This window comes from Protopterus annectens, chromosome 7.part1 (assembly GCF_019279795.1).
Source record: "Protopterus annectens isolate FY-2018-M chromosome 7.part1, PAN1.0, whole genome shotgun sequence".
NCBI lineage: Eukaryota > Metazoa > Chordata > Ceratodontiformes > Protopteridae > Protopterus > Protopterus annectens.
Genome location: NC_056740.1, coordinates 3,056,975 through 3,079,048, shown reverse-complemented (window position 1 = coordinate 3,079,048; position 22,074 = coordinate 3,056,975). Strand labels below are relative to the sequence as shown.

Sequence of the window (22,074 nt, the reverse complement as noted above, 5' to 3'; positions counted from 1 at the left end):
TGGCCTTTCTTAGGGTGGTAAACACCCAGCCATTTTGGAAGCAGCTACCTGGCCATCAAATCAGTACCTTCTAGAAGTTTGACAGACTAGGTTTTGCAGGCAGGGGAGAGTTTGCTATGGCCATCCTTTAGGGTCAGCTCTCTTTATGGCCTTCTTAAGGCCAGACACTCTGTGGTCCTTGTTATGATTGCTTCTTCGAATATTGTGAAGAACATAGTATAGTTGTTTTCACATAGGTGATTAAGTTTGCTTTTGCAGTCCTAATCTCCTCCCACCACACCCTTCTGCAGGATTTTTTTTTATAAATCTTGTGGTTGAAGTGTGCACATTTTCCTTATCCACTCATTTGCCCTGTGTATCCCACCTTGTGCAGCATCCTTATGCTAGATTCACTTAAAACCTGGAAGGGTGGATGGTACTTTTGTGGATGGGTCACTTTTCCATGGGGTTGCTTTATCCAGAACCACTTCTGCTGTGGTAACTTTGCACATATCTCCTTGTTCATAGAGAACAAGAAGCCGGGTCTATGTTGAATTAGCGAACGCTTAGAAAAGAGAATGCTAATTCATCGACCATTTTTAAGTGAAAGCTTAAAATCTCGAACAGCGATTTTTTTCACAGGGAAAAAAATTGCTGGTCCACAAAATAACAAAAAAAAAAAACAAACAAATTAAACTTAAATCATTATCTAATGTGGGGGGCTTTGCCCCCCACCCTCTCCCAATGTGGGGGGGTTGTGTCCCTCACACACTTCTACTTAAATATACCAACTCCGAGATCGCACCACAGTGGAGGAAATGGCAAACTCCCGAAACCAGCTCAGTGATTTTTTTCCTTGTGAAAAAAATAGCTGTTCGAGTGTTCGAGATTTTAAGCTTTCGCTTTCAAATGGTTTATAAATTAGCGTTCGCTTTTCTAAGTATTCGAGAATTCAGTATAGACCCAAGAAGCCAATGAAGATGATTTTGTCAAGTGCCTCTTATACCATTGACAGCTTGATGCCTAGTAGAAGGAGAGATGGAACATGCACACTTCTGGAAGTCAGGCTGCCCGTCTGATACACTAAATATGCTCTTAACGTCTGGAATTGTACTAAATTCTAACATAACTTTATTTTTTCTGAATAGTTGATTAGTAAATCACTGGTTGCCTTTGTGTTTACTGCGATGCAATACAAATAAACAAATAGCAACTTTTTCTTGAGCTGTTGTGTGCTTTTCTTTCCACAGGAGTTAATCATAATGAGTTGGCTGACCTTGCCAAGCAGCATTTCAGTAGTATCTCTTATCAATATGAGGGTGATGTAGTACCAGTCCTTGCACCCTGCCGATTCACTGGAAGTGAGGTAATGCAGTTTTGCTTAACTAAATTTGTCCTGGATAGGGAGATAAATTGATTAATCTGTTCAGCTTGCTTATTCTGTCAGTTACATAAACTTTCATTTTTATAAGTGTTATGTTTTGAATTTGAAACTGCAGAGAATTCTTAGTGGTGCCAATAGGATGTAGTTTGCATTACAGCAAGAAAAACAAATGCAAGACCAAGTTTATCAAGTGTCACTCACCTTACATTGTGAACCCAATTTTGTTTTAGAAGTCTAATTAGATATTTAAAGGCAGAATGCAGATAAAAAATTGAAAACAGGTGTGTTTATTTTGTTTGTGCCCTGTGTCATCTTTATGGCTCTGCTAACAAATGCCCAACATCCCCACTGGGTCTACCAGCTACTCCAAACCCTCCAGACTTTGTTAATCCTTTGGGGGCACTTGTGAAACCAAAGGGTGTCCTGAGGGCCTTGACCATCCACATTCTTTTGGGGATTTTTTTAATTATGACTTTCCCACTCCCTCCCCCTCTTTTCTGTAGGGGAATTGCAGAGTATTGCCCCCACCTCAGCAGCAGGTCAGCCATGTTCACCTCTCCACCAGCTCTTTGGATTATTTGTCCTGCCATATGATGTTTCCAACCTCCACCAGTGATTATCGCAGGAGATGCCCATGTCACGGCCCTCCTAGGATGGTAACTCCCATCCCTCCCTGCTGCTCTGTCTCCCGTGCCACTAATCAAACCTTGATCCAACTGGGCTATAGCCAGGTCTTTATCCTTCTATGCCACAGGCATGGCACCATACTTTTAAATGTTGTCCATGGTGCTATGTAACCAAAAAAACACAGCCAGCAATTGGAGAGTTTGTTAGACCCAATTTTAATTATAAACTAGCAAGACAAGCAAGACAGTGCCTATGTTATGATATATAACATGTGCTTTAATATTATACGAGACTGGTAGGCTGGTTTATACATTCATTACCCCTATACTCTCACACCACATTTTTTATATATTTTTTTTGTGCTTTAGTTGTACTTCTTATGGAGCTCACTTTTTCTTTTATAGATTACTGAAGACACATAGCCTTTCTATATTTATTGACTGGGTCACATATGTATTGGTACAGGCTGCTATTGGGCCTCTGATACTTAAATATTTTCCATCTTAATATGATTTAATTTCAGGACCCGCAGCAATACCTTGTTTCTATTTTGTGGCCAATTTTGTGTTGTGCACAGATACTTTTCAGTATTCTGGGGGCTATTATTGTGTCTCGTGTTTCATTGTATTCCATTTTTGGGTTCACTCATTGTCCATGATTATTATGGATGGGTGGATAAGAATTCCTCATCTATTGTGTGAATAGTTATCCATATGATGTACAGTATCTGTTTTTGGTAGTTAGTGTGCTTATCTATACAGTTAGTTATGTGGTGTGTGATTTAAGGGGTTTTATATCTTAATTTTTTTCATATTTTTTTTGGTTTATGGAATATGTATCTATCCAGCCTATCATATCTGATATCTGTTTTTGACACATTTGGTTCATATCTATTTTTATTGTTTATATAGCAATATGGATTTGAACCAGCTTTTACTTGGTCCATCTTCAGATCGTAATGATCTAAGCATTTTTGGATTTGATAATCAGACTAATAATCTTACCACTTCTGATCAGTGCACACCTACTCCGGATTGCAATGACATATTTTTTAAACTGTCTAAGAGCATGAAGGTTTTACGGTCTAATGTTTGGCATTTGAGACTTTTTAAAGCCTATATGGCCAAAAACAGCCCCAGGGGACATAGGGTGTGGACCCAACCCCTAGTTCATTTAATAGATAAGGAATTGGAGGAGCAATAGACTAGGATACAGCAGCAAGCCTTTATGGGGTTTGTGGAGCATTGGCCTCTTACTATGATCGTTGTATTGATCTGAATTTGAATGAAGTTGCGTCCCTTTGTGAACAAACCAAACAGTTTGAGGGGCAGGCCATCTATCATTCATGCCTTCAGCAACTTGGTCAGGATTTATTATCCTTAGAAAAGCAATTGAAGGAGAAGAAACTTCACAAATGTAATAGGGATCAAATGGATTACGAGAGGGGACGGCCTTTTGGCCCATATAAAAATGTCAAATTTGTTAACCCAGTGCCCAAATTTGGAAAAAGGAAATGTCCGAAATCTATTTTACACAAATCTACTTCTTCCTTTTGGGGGCACATCTGGGGATGAGTCCTCTTCCTTCCTGGACTGTGAGGCAGTACACATGCAGGTAAACGTACCAACAGTGATGCCCCTTTAGGGTCAGCAGACGCCTGGCAGGGAGCAAACATAAAAAACACAACACATATTCCAACCATGGAGACTTTATTACGTATGATGAACAACAAGTGTTAGATCAGAATGTGCTCAATATATCATGTTTTAACAGAGAATCAATATGTGCTATTGAATAAAGGTTTGAATCTTGTCCCGGCTTTTTGTATGAGGAAGATTTTGTGAATGATGTATATTCTTTTGCACGTTTGTTGAATTTAAGGTTATTTTTTCAAGATGGGTCAAACAATACTCATGAGGATTTGTTTCAGTTTAAAAAGTCCAATTTTATGCCCCCAATGCATCCCACAGTACAGTTTGTTCATGGCTTTCTCCACGATCTACATGAACAATATGGTAAGGGTATTCCCAAAACACAATCTCTCCAATCATGAATGGGAAACCTTGCATGAACTTATGAATAATACTGATATTGTCGTGTTGCCTGCTGACAAGGGCGGGGCGGTGGTGGGAATGGATTTGTGTCAGTATAATAGTGAAGCTCTTAGACAGCTTGAAGATCGATGATACTATATGCCCATGCCTCTTGACCCTAGTTCATCTTTTAAGGAACAAATTGATAATTTCATCAGTTTGGTAGTCGAGCAGGACATTATTTCCAAAGCCACCGCTGAACATCTGAAGGTGACGTACCCCAGTAGACGGTACCTTTATTTGCTACCAAAGATTCATAAATCTTTATCAGAGCCACCAGGTAGACCTATTGTCTCAGGGAAGGGTTCCCTCATGGAGCCTTTGTCAGTCTTTCTAACTAAATATCTATGACCTTTGTTAAAACATGTCCGAGCAAGAATACAAGATGCAACAGAATTCTTGCAGATTCTATCCGATGCACAAACAGAACCAGAATGGTATTTATGCTCACTAGATGTCACGGCCCTTTATACCAATATTCCACACTGGGCTGGTGTCTCAGCTGTGGAATATTGGTTACAGATCTCTGAACTATAGCCACCTGGTTTTAACACTTTCCTTGTTGGGCTTACTGAAAGAGTTCTAACTGTGAACATTTTTTATTATCAGGAGGAATGCTTTTGGCAGACTCTGGGTACAGCCATGGGGGCATCTTTTGACCCCATCTGTGCAGATCTTTTTATGGCTTATTTGGAACAACTAATTTATGATCCTCTTCATAATATATATATATATATATATATATGTGTGTATATATATATATATATATATATATATATATATATCTATGGCGCCATTACTTGGATGATTGCTGGATGATTTGGAAGGGTAATTTGGAATACTTCAATGAGTTTATTCAATACATGAATGATAACAAGTGGGGTTTACAATTTACATGTCATCATGACCGAAAACAGAACTTTTTTGGATGTTTTGGTCACCAAGAATTTGGATGGTACCCTTGATACTCAGGTCTTCCGTAAATTCCCCAAATGTAATTCTATTTTACATGCTACCAACTTTCATCCGCCACATGTTGCACGCAACATTCCCAAATCACAATTCATTAGGCTCAAGAGGATTTGTTCTAATGCCACGGAATGTGAAAATTCCAGGAGGGATATGGTTCAGAGATTTAAATGTAGGGGCTACAAGCCTGGGATTATCACTATGGATTGCCATCATGTGTCTAGTAAAGGATAGGTCGGAATTAATGGAATACAAGTTTAAATCTAGTAATGCTTCTAATCAGCTTAGGTTTACAACTACATATGGTAGGAACACAGACATGTTTTGTCAGGTTATTCATCGGAATTGGAATATACTGCAGGCTGACCACAAAATTGGTCACTTGGTTAATGACAGGTGCCATTTTAGTTTCAGGAGAGGTAAAACAGTGGATGCATACCTTAACCATTATAAGCATCGACTAACTAGGGACAGAGAGCCCATGCAGAGAACACTAACAGGGGAACTTGCAATGGGATGCTATCCATGTGGTCATTGTGTCCACTGTAATAGCATCAATTGAACTAATAGTTTACTACTCGCAATACAGCAAGGGTGTATGACATTTATTTTTTTGCTAATTGCTTTTCGGATTGGGTGGTATATCTTGCTACCTGCTCCTGTGGGGCTTTTTATGTGGGCCAAACATCTAGGCCTTTTAAATCTCAGGTTAAGTCATCATTTTAGTGATATTAAACATCAAAGGATTAGCAATGCCTTGTATAAGCATGTTTCAGTACATTCCTCTGCCAGGTTTAGGTTCACTATTATTGATATTACTACGGACATAAGAAATAATGTTATTGGCTGGCATACAATTTTAAATGAGACAAAATGGATAGTCAGACTGGGGCGATTGTTCCCACCTGGACTTAATGGTCAATTATGATCAGCCAATTACAACTACTGTTTGTTATCTTGGTACCTATTTAAACATGATTTGGTGTTAGCTTCATTTACACTGATGAAGGCTTTGGTGTTTATACCGAAACCGGTTAAATGTCTTGCTAGTTTATAATTAAAATTGGGTCTAACATACTCTCCAAGTGCTGGCTGTGTTTTTTGGATGTTTACCCGTTTTAGCCGTGCACTGCTTTACCTACAGGAGCATTTTTGTGTGAGAAGTCATGGTGCTATGTACAAGATGACAGGGGACATTTAAGTAATAAATATCTTTGTTCAATAAACCTAATCATTCTTTTGCAGAGTATAGTTTTTCTGGGAAGAAAGCATAATGAATGAATACTGATAATTTATATTAAGGCAGACATCAGCAAGTTGCAGAAGAAATGTGTGGTTTTGGTATATGATCTTGTAGTAATTTCTGTAGCTCTTAAGTAAACTTTACTGTATTGCTTTCTACACAAGGTCTAGTTGATTGACAGAAAGCAAGGATTGGGAATGACGCTTTTCACCTTAACACATCGATTCCATACAGTGCCTTAGCCTTTTCTTACTGTTAGTACCCACTTGACTAGATAATGGGAGTACAGATTTCATAGATTTTTCTCAAGGAATACATCATAGTGCCATACAGGAACTGTTTGTAAGATGGTTTATCGAAGTACTTTATGATGCCCTTCTATATCACTGTTGCAGTATTTATTTTTACATTGGTTAGCTGGGTAGAGTCTGACTAGGAAAGTAGCCCATTTTCACCGGAGTCCTGGGGAGAAAAGCTCCACAACAGTAGTACAAAAAAGATTACAATGTTTTTTTAAAAAGATTTACAAACAATATATAAAAATGTTAAACAGTTGCCAATCACAATTTACAAAAAGGCTATGTTAAACAGAAAACACTGCATTTCTTAAGCCTTACTACAGACAGTAATATGAAACTCATTAGGTATATAACTAAAGTAAACCATTGTTTATTTTCATTTGGTAGAGGTAAGACCAGGAGAAGATAGCAGAAAAGAAACATTTGTTTGATTGTATGAGATGCTAGCCAGGAGTATTACAGGAGCACTGGTATTGTTGGGTAAGGTATTCCTTTAGATTTACCATCTAGGATAGCCTGACGTTTGGCCAGTATACCAAAGCCTTATTGTCTTGTATGCACTGTACGTCTCACATGCATGCTATCTGCATAGGACGTAGAGCAGATTTACTATGACTTTCCTGAATGGCAGTCAGCTGAACCTCTGGTCGAAATCACAGTTTCCAAGGGGCACGTAATCGAACCAACATAGGTCAAGCACATATGATCGAGCTGCGTGGTGCACAATGTGAAGGGAGGTCACACCTAAGTGAGGAACAGGAAATTGGCTCATTTCCTCACTGTAAGTGCGATCTCGGAGTTGGTATATTTAATGTGCAGGGGGTGTGGGGGAGGGTGCAAGGAGGGCATAGTCCCCCCTGCATAATAGTAGAATTAACTACTGTACTACTGTTGGCTGTAGAGTTCAGCAGTACTAGAATGTGCATAGCATGAGGTGAGTGACGTCACCTCCTGCTATGTCAAATACATCGAACCACGGTTTCGTATTCAACATTTCGGGTCACCATTTTACACTCGACTGATGCTGATTTGAAATTTCAGTAGTAAACCCATAAACCATAAAGGTGACATGAGATAAGGGAGGGGGGCTTGTTGTCATGAATGTGGAGGACTATGTCAATAAAATGGACCAAATAGTCCGAAGTCCCACATATCAGTTGGTTTCACGTAATGAGTTAAATCAAGCATACAGTAAAATAAAGTCTCATTTATATGAAATGTTGTTAGAAACCAGGATTACCACTGACTTGTTTAGATATTTATCTATGCCTTCCCCAAGGATACCTGTTTTGTTTGGTATCCCTAAGTTACATAAAAATGTGAATAATCCACCTATGCGACCCTTTTTGGATGCTATGGCAAGTATTACTTACCCTGGGGCAAAATGGGTAGACCAAAAGTTGAAGTATGTAACTCAAGAGAAATGTATATGTAAAGATTGTCGATCGTTTTTGTCACAAATCAAGAATTTAGAATTTAACGCGGACTTCAGTTTTCTAACAGTGGATGTGGTAGATTTATACTCTTCTATCCCCCATGTGGAAGGCATTGAACGAGTCCGTAGTTACCTGAGAGCTAAGGCAGTAGCCTCTGATGAGGTGGCCTTAATAGGGGAAATGCTTGACATAATCTTGTATAATAATTTTATTTTATGTAATAAGTTATGTTAAAAAGACTGGTGTAGCTATGGGGTCACCCTGTGGGGCAAGTTATGCCAATTTGGTAATGGCCTCATGGGAACAAGAATTTATCTTTAGTAAACAAGTGAAACAGTACATCCAGTTCTACACACGGTTTTTGGATGATATTTTTATCATTTTTGAAGGAAATAAGGAAGCAGCTAATAAACTAGTAGATTATTTTTTATTTTAACAGCACTACAGATTTCCTTTCCTTTACTTATGTATTTGAAACTACCAGGATTTCATACTTGGATGTGGATCTTAAAGATATGGTAAGGAATGTATATGTAGCGAAAATTTATAGAAAGGCCACATATTCAAATTCTTTATTACATTTCAGCAGCTGCCATCCATGGCACCAAAAGAAATCAGTGGTGAAGGGTCAACTCGTGAGAGCTGCCCGTATGGTCACGTTGGACCAGGATTTCATGGATGAATGTAATAACTTGAAGTCAGTGTTTGTTAGGAGAGGTTACCCAGTGGACTTTGAGTGTCTACTGGAAGAAGTAAAATATAAGAGAATACAGGGGTTGTGTAAACCCATTTTGTCCATCGGTCTACAAAGTGTTATAATAAGTGACAGAGAATCGCAACAAAAAGACGTATGTAATTTAAGTTTAGTAACACCCTATAGTAGTAATGCAAGGGAAATGTCAATTTTGAACAAAAATTGGGAAATAATTAGGAGACCCCCCACCTTTCTTATAAGGTCAAAAGCAAACCCCAGATTATTTATAACTGGGACTAATTTAAAGGAATTATTACAACATAAAAAAAACACCCCACAGTGGAAGTGTGGCATGTACAAATGCCAGATGTGTAACTACTGTAAATATATGAGTACAGGACAAGACATTGAAGTTAAGAACATTAGTTTTAAAATCAAACTGAAGTACACTTGTGAGTCCAGGTTTGTGGTTTATTTAGCTCAGTGTCAATGCTGTGCAGCGTTTTACATAGGTAAAATGGACAGAAGGTTAAAAGAACGATTATATGAACATCTATATAAAATAAAGACCCTTAACAGAGATAATGCACTGGCTAGACATATTATTTCCTATCCACAACATTAATTTTTGTTCAAAGCAATTGATTCAGTTGTTGATGATGGTCGGGGGGGCCCGCTTACATTTTTACTTAAGCTACTTGAGTTAAGTTGGCAAATACGCACTGGGGCAATGTTTTACCCGGGTTTGAATGAGGCAATATCTTTACAGTATATTGAAGTTGAGAAATCTTAAACGTTAATGTGTGTATGCATTTTTATAAAATGTGTTCATATTTCTGATATCTGACTTCATATGTCTCGGATATGTAAGTTTCTGACTTCTTAGTTAACTAAGTAATATCATATTTTGAGAGTCAATACAATAATTTGAGACCTAGTATTGTTAGTATATGTATGTTTGTATATATATTTTCATCACCATTACAGGTAAAAATTCTGAAGGAAGAGTAGGGTTGAGGTGTTCTAAAATATTGTCAGTCATATTTGTTTTTAAAAAATGTTTTAAGTAGCAATAATGTGGATGTGCCTTTAAGACACAAGATTTTAATTAGAAGTGTCATGTGACAAAAAGGGTGTGTATATATTGTTTGTGTTGAAGTTTGTTCAGTTTCTGATGAAGTCTTGCCATATGTGCAAGACGAAAAGCGCTTCATTAAACTGAGAGAATTAAACAGAGAGAATTTGGTTTGGTGTTTCCAAGCTGTCTTTTTATTTTTCGAAACTACAATGGTATTTAAAAAGTGTTTGGACTCAGCATTGCCACAGCCTGGAGACAGTAATTACTCTCATTCTCTGCCTGCAACAGGATTTTCGATGGTGGGCAGAGGCCAATCACCACAACATGGGTCTGCCAAAAGTTTACCCACAGCCAGACACTGAGAACGGATGCATCAGATTATGCCTGGGGGGCCCATATGGCAGGAAAATGTATTCAGGGCACATGGCCTGCAAGCCAGATGCATCTTCACATCAATCAAAAAGAGATGCTAGCTGTTCAAAATGCCCTGACAGCTTTCAAGGATCTACTTCATCCAGGACAGCTACTGATAAAGACGGACAATACTACGGTCATGTGGTACATAAACAAGCAGGGAGGTATACATTCCTACCCCCCTCTGCAGACAAGCAATGACTTTATGGGACACAGCATCGACTTATCAAGTTCACCTGCAAGCACAATTCCTGCCAGGAAAAACAAGTACTCTGGCAGACGAACTAAGCAGAAACGTTATGGATCCCCACAAATGGAAACTGGATCCCACAAGTCTTCAGCATGATAAGGGAATGGGGATGCCCAGACATAGATCTATTTGCCTCCCCTCACAAATGCCAATTGCAGAGATTTTGCACAAGGATTTATCACAAGTAAGCATGGAGAGTGGACGCCCTATCCTTCAGCTGGGAAAATCTAACAGTATATGCCTTTCCTCACTGCCTCTCCTTCCCAGGGTACTCCTAAAGGTCAGACGAGAGAAACCAAAAATGATACTGATTTCACCAGACTGGCCACGCCAGCACTGGTTCCCAATCCTAAAGAGCTTGTCTCAAGGTCCAGCATGGATATTGCCTCAATCTTCTCACTTGCTGACCCAACAAAACAATCTGATCCTGCACAGCCAACTCAGGACCTTAAATCTGGCAGCATGGCGGATAATGTAGCTATTCAGAACACTCCTCTTTCAAAAGCTGTTATGGATGTTATCTTGGAGGCCAGGAGGCCCAGTACCAGAAAATCTTATGCAGAAAAATGGAAGAGATTCTGTGCTTGGAATCAGGAACAAGGCATTGACACGTGTGTACCAAATATCCCTCAGATTTTACAATAACTAACTGAGATGCTGAACAAAGGTCTTTCTTTCTCATCAATTAAGATTCATGCCTCTGCCATTTCAGCCCATTACAATACGGAACCACCTATCTCTTCTCATCCTTTAATAAGGCAGAACCTCAGAGGGGCCAGAAACATTAGGCCTCCAAGAAGAGCACCAATTCCGGCATAGGACCTCAATTATGTTTTGGAAAAACTCACACTGCCTCCTCTCTAGCCAGCCTCAACAGCGGATATAAAATTCTTATCCTGGAAAACAGCTGTGCTCCTAGCAATAACTTCTGCAAGACGAGTCTGAGTTACAAGCACTCATGGCTGTGGAACCTTTGATCATTTTTCATCCGGACAGGGTTTCTTTGAGGACAAACCCAACATTTATGCCTAAGGTGGTGTCCAGTTTGGCCCTCAACCAAACCATTCACTTGCCCACCTTTTATCCAAATCCACAGAAAAAGGGTGATAAAATTCTGCATTCTTTGGACATACACAGACAGTTGCGCTTCTACTTGGACAGAACTAAAGCTTTCAGAAAGACTGAGCAGCTTTTAGTGTCATATGCTGCAGGATCACAAGGAAAGGCGATCTCAAAACAGACTATTTCTAAATGGATAGGCCATTGCATCCGTTTCTGCTATTTTCAGCATGGCACATCAGTGCCTAAGGGCATTAGGCCTCATTCTACCAGAACAGCAGCCACTTCAGCAGCCTTCCTTAGAGGAGTACCAACCAAAGACATCTTAGAGGCTGCAACTTGGAGTTCAGTGCAGACTTTCACAAAGCACTACCATTTTACCTCTTTACTTTAAATTCAGAGCAGGCTTTGCCACTGCAGTTCTGCAGGGCCTCATAGCCTCTCCTAATCCTATTTAGCCCAGCCACCCATCCTCAGCTTTGGGTTTCAACCCAAGAGTAATGACTGCAACAGTGACACGATGAACATAGTACAGTTGCGTACCTACCATAAATGTAGATGTTCAAGTGTATTCACTGTTGCAGTCCAGGTTACCCACCCACCATCCCCCTTTTCTTTGCTGGGACTTATCTGTACTTCTCTATCCTATACAACCTATGTGGTGTATTTGTTTGTAGATGAAGGAAATGTTATTTTTGCGCATGCATATTTATTGGCATATTTTTTCAGCCTACCAAATTTGGGGGCACCTGACATCTGGGGCAAGAAAAACTGAGGAAAATGACATCTGCTGCATCTTATATCCCTGGTGCACTGACGTCAGGGAAGAGGCAACAGCAACCGGCGCTGGACCTAGACTTTGGAATTCTGTCCGACTGAGGGTAGCCTGCCAGCAGGATTACCCAAGAATAATGACTGCAACAGTGAATACACTCTTAACATCTACATTTATGGTAGGTACACAACTGTACTTTTTCTGCCTTGATGGCCTTGAGACTTCCTCAAGGGGTTTCGGTGCCTGCTCTTCCTTGGACCTTTACCCCTAAACAGCCTAGGAAACTGGATTCCTCTGAGGATTCAGTGTCTGATGACTGGTCCTTGTCCTGTTCTTCACAGACGTCTTCATCTTTGGCTTATGGTTCTGATGAGTGTGTTATCCCTGAGTCTCCTTGTGAGGAACTGTCATTTGTGGCACGATTGCTAGGATGATGGAATACTTTGTGGGATTCTTAACTGTCAGAGGAGATGTGAGCTGCTTCAAGTGAATACTCCTAAACATCTGCAGTTCTTATGTTGGCTGCTTTGTTAGACGCATTCATTGCTTCTTCCAAGTCTCCTGATTCTTGGCCTCCTGCTTCTTAGAAACCTGATGGGCTCTATAAGGTCCTTTTAAGTTTCCTTTGCTCATCCTGCTGTGGTGTTGGTCTCTTCCATCCAAGCTGTTGCCCTGTTTCAAAGTTTTGCTTTCTGATAAAGATAGTAGGGCAATGCAGAGCATTGTTAAGAAGGTTTACACTGCTGCTTTGGCCTTTAGGGCTATTAATTACCAGACCCACATGACCAGATATAATCTGGTGTCTATTGCTCAGGCTTGTCAGGTTATTTCTGACCTCCCCGATTTTGAAGGCAAATCTTCTGCCTTATCTGTTTTAGGTTCTACTTCATCACTGTATCAAGTGTAGCTATGATGCTAATGATGCCTCTTCAAGTATTGTGGCTTTTGGGTCTGTTGCGAGGCATCATTCTTAGCTTTATCTCCAGTCTTTGCCTGAGACATTAAGGCCAAGTTGTTGGATGCTCCTTTGGATAGTAAACATCTTTTTGGGACTGCTGCTGCTGGCCTGTTTAAGTCTCTTCACAAGAAAGGCAAAGCCTTGCAGGACCTGAAATATAATTTTCTGTCTCCTGTCCCTAAGTTTCAAAGGAATTCTCTTTCTAGATCTGCTTTTGTCTGCAGGCAGCCCCACTAGGCCTCCAAGGACAGGAAAGGTAGTAGGTAAGCTTCCCCTACTAAGGCTTCTCAGGACTCTGTGGCCCAGAAGCCTCCTTTATATGATAAACCTGTTTCTCTTTGACATTTTGCATTCCCCCACACACACTGTGTATGTATACTATAATTTTATATATATATATATATATATATATATATATATATATATATACACACTTGCTTTCTCTTTGTTTTCCATATTGGCCTCATTACGTGCAACTCTTAGGTTCTTTCTGTCATCTGTCGGGGTTAATTCATGGTATGGAAGTCTCCCCTTCTTTTTCAGGGATTCCTCAATCTCCACTAAAGCTACTTCCTCATTTCCTGGAGGTGCTAGAGTCTTTGTTGAACCAACAAGCCATTCAGCCTGTTTCTACTTCCCAAGTGGGAAAGGGTTTATACTCCAAGATGTTACTGGTTCCTTGAAAGGAGGACACTTGAGACCTGTACTGTGTCAATCCCTGCTCAACATATTTTTAAATGTCCCCTCTTTTTGGATGCTTACTCTTCAAACCCTATTTCCTCTCTTACCCCAGGCATTTCCGCTGTCTTTGGATCTGAAGGATACTTAGCTTTCTATCCCTATTCACACTCTTTTTAGGAAGTTTTTACATTTCTGTGTTTCTTCCTGTCATTTTTAGTTTAGTTCTCTGCTTTGCTGTTTGCCTCTACTCTCCCAAGGTTATTCACAAAATGCCTAGCTTCTGCGATTGCTTTCTGCAGACTCCAAGGTATTCAGATGTTTCCTTATCTAGACAATCTGTTGCTTCAGGCAGCTTCTCCCAGTCATCTGTTACAGGACCTGTTGTTCAGTCTCTCGTCTCCAAAATATGGGGGGTTCACTGTCAACTTCCAAAAGTCTGTCCTGACTCCCCTCTCAAGATCATGTGTGCCTAGGATGCAGGATTCAGATGGTGCCAATGTTGGCCTGTCTTCTACCTCCAAATGTTTTGCCATTGCCAGCTTTCTTTGAATCTCTTCTTCATCTGACTGCCATTCCAACAAGAGAGTTTCTTCTATTCCAGTGATCCCTCTTGCATACTGCATATATGGAAGCTTTAGTGGTACCTCAGGTCATTTTGGCTGCAGCATTGCTATCCTCTGGATTTCAGTGTACCTGTCCTTCCTAGTCTGAAAAAGGAATAGGAGTGTTTCAGCAGTTTGCTCTCAACCCAGGCCTGCTCTTGCAGCCTCCAGTCTCTTAAGAACTGTTCACTGATGCCTCAGACATGGGGTGGGTGGGCTTCATGTGGCTACATGAAAATTCAGGATCTCTGTCCCCCCATCAGAAGTCAGACTATATCAACATCTGTGAGATGAGAGCTTTGATTCTGGCCCTTCAGAGCTTTCTCCTTGGTGGTGTGCACAGACACACTACAGTAATGTGGTATGTTAACAAGCAGAGCGGCAAAAAATCTTACTTCCTTTGCAGGATTGCTCTTTGACTTGGGAGGTGGCTCTCTGTTATCATTTAACTCTGCATGCAGTATACTTTCCTTCAGAACACAGTCTAGTGGCAGATTTTTTTCAGCAGGTTCAAAATACAGGCTCATGAATGGATGTTTCACTGAGATGTGTTTGTGGACATTGTCCATTGGTTGGGTATTTATTCCTTAGGTAGATTTTTGCATCCTTTCTGAACAGGCTGCTCCCTGTCTTCTGTTCCAGAGTGCCATGCCATCTGGAGTGGAAAACTGATGCCCTTTCTTTCTCTTGAAAGGGGATGTTACTTTATGCTTTTCTTCCTTTTCCTCTGCTTCTAAGAGTCCTGCAGAAGATTCAGTTGGACTCCCCAAAAATCTTGCTAGTGACTCCCTTTTGGCCAAGACAACACTTTTTCCCCCTTTTAGTACATCTAGCTTAGGGCAATCGCCACAAGTTACCTCACCAGTTGGACCTCGTCACACAGGATGAAGAGTCTCTCATCCATCCTCACATGTCTACTCTTCAGCTGACACTGTGGATGATAGGATTTTGATCCCCAGCAGGCACCTGTTTTCTCAGGACATGCTCAGGGTTTTAAAGGAGGCAAGGAAACCCATAACCAGAAAATCATACATGTCCAAATGGAAAAGATTTTTGGTCTGGTGCCATACTTGTAACCAGGACTGTTTTTCAGTGGGGGGTCCATTGCTATTTATGAGAGTTACTGCTGTCTGACTTGGCCTGTTCTTATGAGAAGGCCCACTTATTAACCATTTCTGCCTGTCTGCACTTGAATCCTCCCTTGGCTTCTTGTTTTGAGGTCAAACAATTCTTAAAGGTGTTCTGCATCTTGGGCATCCAAGGAAACCTTTTTTTCCTCTTTGGGACCTTTAATTTTGTTTTGAAAAAAATTATTTGGATTCCTTTTGAGTCTGCAGATTCTGCTGCTTTGCAACATTGTACCTGGAAGACAGTATTGTTACTGGCTGTTAATTTCTGCTCAGAAAGTTGAGCATCAGGCCCTTATGGCCATTCCTCCTTTTTTGGATTTCACAGGGACAGGGTGTCCTTTCGTACTAATTCCCTTTCTGTATGCCCTGGGTCTTAAATGTGTTGTCCTTGAATCAGTCAGTACAACTCCCTACCTTTTTCCATTCTCCTCAGTCTGCTAATGAGAGGGTCTTGCTTACCTTGGATTTGCACAGACAGGTCAATTGCTGTTTAGATAAAACTAAGGCCATTTGTAAGTCTGACCAGCTTTCTTTTCATCCCCATATGTTGGGTTTGGTTATTTCCAGCAAACCAGCTCCTCCTGGATATAGTCTTTTCATGAAAAATCTTTTGTCTACTTCTATTGGAGCTCATTCCACTAGGGCTGTTGCCTTTATGGTGTTTTCTTCAAGGGACTGGACACCAGTTCCATCCTTGAAGCTGCTACTTGGTCTTCAGTGCATATATTTACTAAGCTTTATAAATCTGATATGATTTCTAGGACCAGAGCAGGTTTTGCTAGAGCCATTTTGTATGAGTTTATTGAGGACGCTTCTCAGCTTTCCACCTTCCATTTTGTTTCTTGAGCTTTTTACTCTCCCTGTAGTAAAGAATACTACAGCAGTGGTATAGAAGGACACTTAGTACAGTTGTGTAAAATCTTACAGTAGATGTTCTTCTCTTCTATCCTGTTGCAGTATTCACTCCTGCCCTCCACCCCCCCTTATTTGTTCTGAGTTTTGTTTTGGAATCTCTTCTGGCAGAGTCTTCCCTTCCTTCTGCATTTTCTCCTAGGTGTGCATAGACTCCTTTGACCTATGGAGACTGTTCTCTACTGGGACAGTTTAGTTTTGGGTAACTGCGTCTGTGTATCACCTTTATGCTATAAGCCCTGTGCGGGTAGCATACGTGTGACCTACACATACAAGATCATAAGGATATTCTAGGCGAGAGAACTCTATAATAACGAATACTGCAACAGTGAAGAGAAGAACATCTGTTGTTATGGTAAGATTTTACACAACTGTACTTTTGTGCCACAGTTAGCGACCCGCTGAGAACTTATTTTGAAATGCTTGGATAATAATAGTTGTGATAGCCACACAAATGAAATGTTATGGCTGCTGCTTTGAATGGGAGGGGCAGTTAAAACATTTGATGGCCTTTGTAAAGGAACAGAACATTTCTATAGTTGAGGAGGACAGCCATCCTCTATGAATACTGATGCAGTTAACCCTTTTTCTGACTGGCCTAGTGGTGTGTTACTCTGACTGTACTGTAGAGGGTCCTGGGTTCGAGACAGCAATGCTTGACCTAAACAGCACTGCATCCAAGTTCTTATTTCATGCAGTACCAATATGATTCAGATGTATATTGATAGTTATCCAGAAGAAACAGTCATCTGTGTTTTTGTGAATCAGTTGGCAGAAAAATAGGTAGCCAAATAGCCACTGATGACTCTTGGTGGTACATAGCAGTACAAGGCCATCTCTGTGAAGTAATTTGTCAGGTTTCTCAGTAAAAAAAGTATTTGCAGTTATGGAATACACTTTATTTGATTCCAGAGGTGGTAAAAAAAATAAAACTACAGAAAATGTTTTGCACTGACAGGCTTATAGGTATATCAGAGGTATGTGGTCCAAAAGGCTGTGGAGAAATCAGATTAAGCTTGAAATACTAGGACAGATTAAGCTCCCCCTTCAAGGAGTCCTGTGCTTCACACACCATGGTAGTATTTAGTCATCTGCAGAGCTGTATAGATTAGGTTTAAAGACTGCCTATGGTGCTGCTGTTGATATTGTAGCAGGAGTTTATTTCATTAATAAGAGAATACATTGGGTTGGAAATGTATCGCACCATCATGCTCCATTTGTTGAGGTTAAGGTCCTTGTAGTGTTACTGATATTGCTATTTTTATGTAGCTGCAGGAGATGAAGCAGGTAATGTCGTTCATGGTGCAGGAAGCTACGATTGGTAAATGCTAAGAAGCTTGTATGAGACGGTATAGAGAGAGGGCTTTTAGTCTAAGCATATCTTAGAAAGTCTATCCCAGTATTTCTTAGTTTGGAGTGCAAAGGGCCTTTCTAGTTGGACAAGATGAGTACAAAGGTACATGCCGAGGATGTGTTCTTTTGATGGATCTGGTGAGGGAAGGATAGAGAGGAATTATAACTTCCTCATTCCTAGAGGATATGTCTTTTGGAAATCTGTGAGGTAGAATTTCTTACCTAACAAAAGACGGTTTGTTTTTCAGCTAAGGTGCTCAGATCCCTAATGACCAACTCAGTTTTTCGTGGGGAGAGGGGTGTTCAGTTTGAGCGAAGGAATTCTTGCTTACCAAACAGAACTATACTACATGTTTTGCATTAAACTTTATCACATGGTCTGTACACCACATACTAATTGGATTAAACCCATGATGGATGAGCATGTCTGAAGAGGAATGTAAGATGGCACATTGTTTGCTAAAGGTGGGAGTCCAAGATGGAACCCTAGGAATCTCCATTGTTGACTGTTTTGTGCGTAAAAGATCACCCTGTGGTCATCTTTATGTGGGTCCTGTCAGTGAACCACATATTTGAGTATATAGGAAGCATGTAGCCCACAACTTGATTGGAGAGATTAATTCATCCATATCAGAGATACCCATCTGTGGAGAGAATTGTATCAGACACCTTTGCTAGGTTTAAATAGGCATTGTGGCTGAAGAGGCACATATCCATGCCTTCTACATAGAGGACCTTAGTCAGGTTTATCTGTGGCTTCTGTGACTCTAATATTTCAGTTAGACTGAATACACAAGATCTGTCTTTAACAAAGCCAAGTTGTTTTTTGTCAAGATATTGTTCCCTATGTCATTTATCAGGTTCTATGACCCGAAAGTAATACTAGTTAGACATGGGTCTGTAATTATGCACATCTATTATTTGACCACCTTTATGCAGAGAGGGATCACTGACATTTTTTTCAAGCATTTGGTACATAACCACTGAATTTAGTTGGCTTCTAGGTCTTTGGCATTGCTGTATTTGGCACTTGAGCAATTTCTGGACTCGTAGATGGTATTCTTGGCCTCTGATAGAGATGGCAAGACTTGAATAAGAGAGACCATAGAGAGGTGTGATAGTGGGCAATATTTTGCTATCAAAATGTGGAAAATCAAAATAATTTTCCAGCTTTTGATCGAACTAGTTAGCTGAAATTGGTAATAATGAATTACTAAAATTTCAGAAATGGTAACTTGGAATTGACATTTGAGCACCGTAAGTTCCAATATGGAAAGTCCGTGTTACCGGTAATGTTTTTGTGAGGGGGCAAGCCCCCTGCACCACCCCATGTGGGGGGCTGCGCCACACATACCCCTTGCATGTTATATATTCCAACTCCGAAATCGCACTACAGTGAGAAAAGGGTACATTTCCTGATCTCCACTGAAGTGCGATTTATTAGAAAGTCGATTCCACATCAGCAAATGCACACTACCATTCGCTAATGTGGAGTTGAACGTTTTCCGGATTAGCATTACGGAATTTGAAAACAGCCTTTCGGCCTTCCAAGCCTCGTGTAAGTGCTGATATAAATTTTGGTAGTAAACCTGGGCAATAAGGGCAGCAATGTTTTGACAAGGCAGGGTGAAATTGGAAGCTGAATTTATCAGTAGGATGATGGCGATGGTCTCAGGATAACAAATAACTAGAACCATGATGTACTATCTCCAAGCACAGCCTTGTGATGATTGAGATGCCTGATATACCTGATATAGTTTAAGAAAAATTGGCGATTGTGTTTGACAGAGGTGGTAATTGATTTGAATTCAATCTTGCATTTTTTTCTAACTTGTTCTGGAGCCTTTTTGTGGAGAGGGGTAGAGTTTTTCCTGTAAATGTCAAGTAGCCTTTAATTTCTGTGAATTTTTTTTTTCTGGGAATACTGCAAAAGGATTTGTTCTTGAATTTTACAGTGCATATTGGAATGGTAACACCTTTGCAGTAAGATAGGAGTAGCTTTCTTTCTGAAGTAAATGCAGCAACTTTGGCAAGGAGTGCAATGGGGGGCACTTTGAAATGTATCCAGGCTATGTAAGAGTAGAAAATTTGTTTGGGAGTAGTTTGAATGTAGTACGGTTTGAGAGAGGAGTGGTATTTTGTTTTGAGTGAGTAGTTAACAGGGTGGTGGTCAAACTTTACCAAAGAAGGGGAGATTGGTTGGATGCAGAGGTGATTGTGGTTGGATGCAGATGTCATCAGTATTGGTGAGAACCTTAACCTGAAAAGAAGATCTGATGTTATCTATCTTCATTCTATCCTCATAAATGGGTTTGGACCCAATCCATCGGATCTGGCTTAGCCGATGCTACAGCTCATAGCCCTCAGATCTCTAGCTTCTCCCTTACCCGCAATGCACCTTGCCAAATACCTCCAATCTCATTTGCTGCTTCTAGCTAACGGACATGGTCTACCAGTCTCTCTCGGGCCTATTAGATAAGTACATTTTTTTTTCTTAAAACTCTTCTATCAGCATTTTCTTTTTCTCCATAGTTTACATTATACTTTTTAACCCATACTCTTTTACTGTTTGTACTTTCAAACTTCATCTTTGTTTTCTCTATTGCCCTTACGACTTCATCATATTTCTGACATACCATTGCTGGTATTTCCTTGCTTCTTCTCTGTTGAACCCGAGGGTTGTAATGTTTGCTTACTTTTCTTCAGTTTCCATTTTTCTGAAGACTTTGTTATATTTCTGGTTACCATTGGTGGTGATACTTCCTCATTCAGCCTGTAAAAAAATAAAAATAAAATAAAAAAAATTACTCACTGTTTTCCTCATATTACCTTAAATGTTGTTGTTTAGTCACTGTAGAAATGATGTGACAAATCTTGCAGGATTCAAAAAAATGTTCCATATATGGACATAAGTTGCCTATCTCAGAAGCACACTCCCTGTGCGTATACTGCCTGGGTCCATTACACCTACAGGAGGATTGCTCAATTTATCACTGACTCAATCTGCAAGCATTAACGGAATGTAAAAATAAATTAATATTAAAAGGTCTCCTTCTTTTGGAGAAGCCATATCCCAGTCTCCAAAGTCGAAGCCCTCCACAGCGTCACAATCCTTGTCTGACGTCTCATGGAAACACTGCAAAATTTTTGGTCTCTACCCCAGAGCAGAAAGACAAAACTTTCGGATCAAACTTACTTCAGATCATATGACCTCAAACAAATTCGACGGCTCTGGCGCTATCAAAGTCTGATCAGCCATCACCTTTGGAGATTCTCTATTGTCCTTGCACTACATGCTGTCTGTCGGTTGACCCAGTACCAGACAGGCTTCCATCTCCTTTTCTGCAGAAACCACTATCCCCCTCCATTTGTTCTGCTTGTTCTTCTTGAAGTTTCACAGAAGATGAAGTGGAGAGAGTGGTGAGGAAGATTCGCACGGCTCCGGGGCAGATTGGTCTTCCCTCCCCTTCGTCAGGTAGTCCCATTTTCCAGTACACCACCCTGCAAGTTCCTCCTCTAACTTCTACTGTCCAAGTTCCAGGATCCCAGTTTTCCAGATCCATCCGTCTCTGATTCGAGGATCTCCATATCATTGGATCAGACATCTTCTCTGAGACCTCCTATCTTTTCAGATCAGGACAGCTCTTGGAGTCAAAGCCTGCCTGCCAGGTCCAGGGTACAGCATTTGACTCAGAAGTTTTCAGAGCTGTCTGTTTCTCGGCACCTTGGAGCTGGATAGTTTTTGGCTCCTGTTTCCTCCTCTGGGACTGTGCTGACAGATCAGAGAGAGGTGATTATTCAGAAACCTGGTACCTCAGACCAGAGTTTCTTTCTGGGTCCTTTCAGCTCTGCCTTACAGGCTGCCAAGAGAGTTTTGCTGCCTCTGCAGCTCTTTTGGAGCCTTCCCACTCTGATCCTACCCATTCTATGATCCCCCAGCATCTGGAGCCTCAACTACTCTCTCCACTGGGACATCCTGTACAAACCTCAGGTTTCCTCTTGGGGAATTGTGATTTCCTCTTCCAAGACTTACCCAGAACATCCCACTTAGGAAGTATCCAGGAAAGGGGGACATGAAAGAGGAAATACCTAGACTCCCTGCAGGAGTCTCTCACCAAAGACACAGATTTTGACGAAG

The 22,074-nt window shown here is 40.5% G+C and overlaps 1 protein-coding gene across 1 annotated transcript in view; it reads left to right on the top strand.

Moving 5' to 3' along the window:
• LOC122807612 (cytochrome b-c1 complex subunit 1, mitochondrial) overlaps positions 1-22,074 on the top strand; it is a 712,697-nt gene that overhangs the window by 224,742 nt on the left and 465,881 nt on the right. Inside the window, exon 7 of the mRNA XM_044078521.1 lies at positions 1,230-1,345. Coding sequence (XP_043934456.1) covers positions 1,230-1,345 — 116 coding nt within the window. The remainder of the gene's footprint in view (positions 1-1,229; positions 1,346-22,074) is intronic.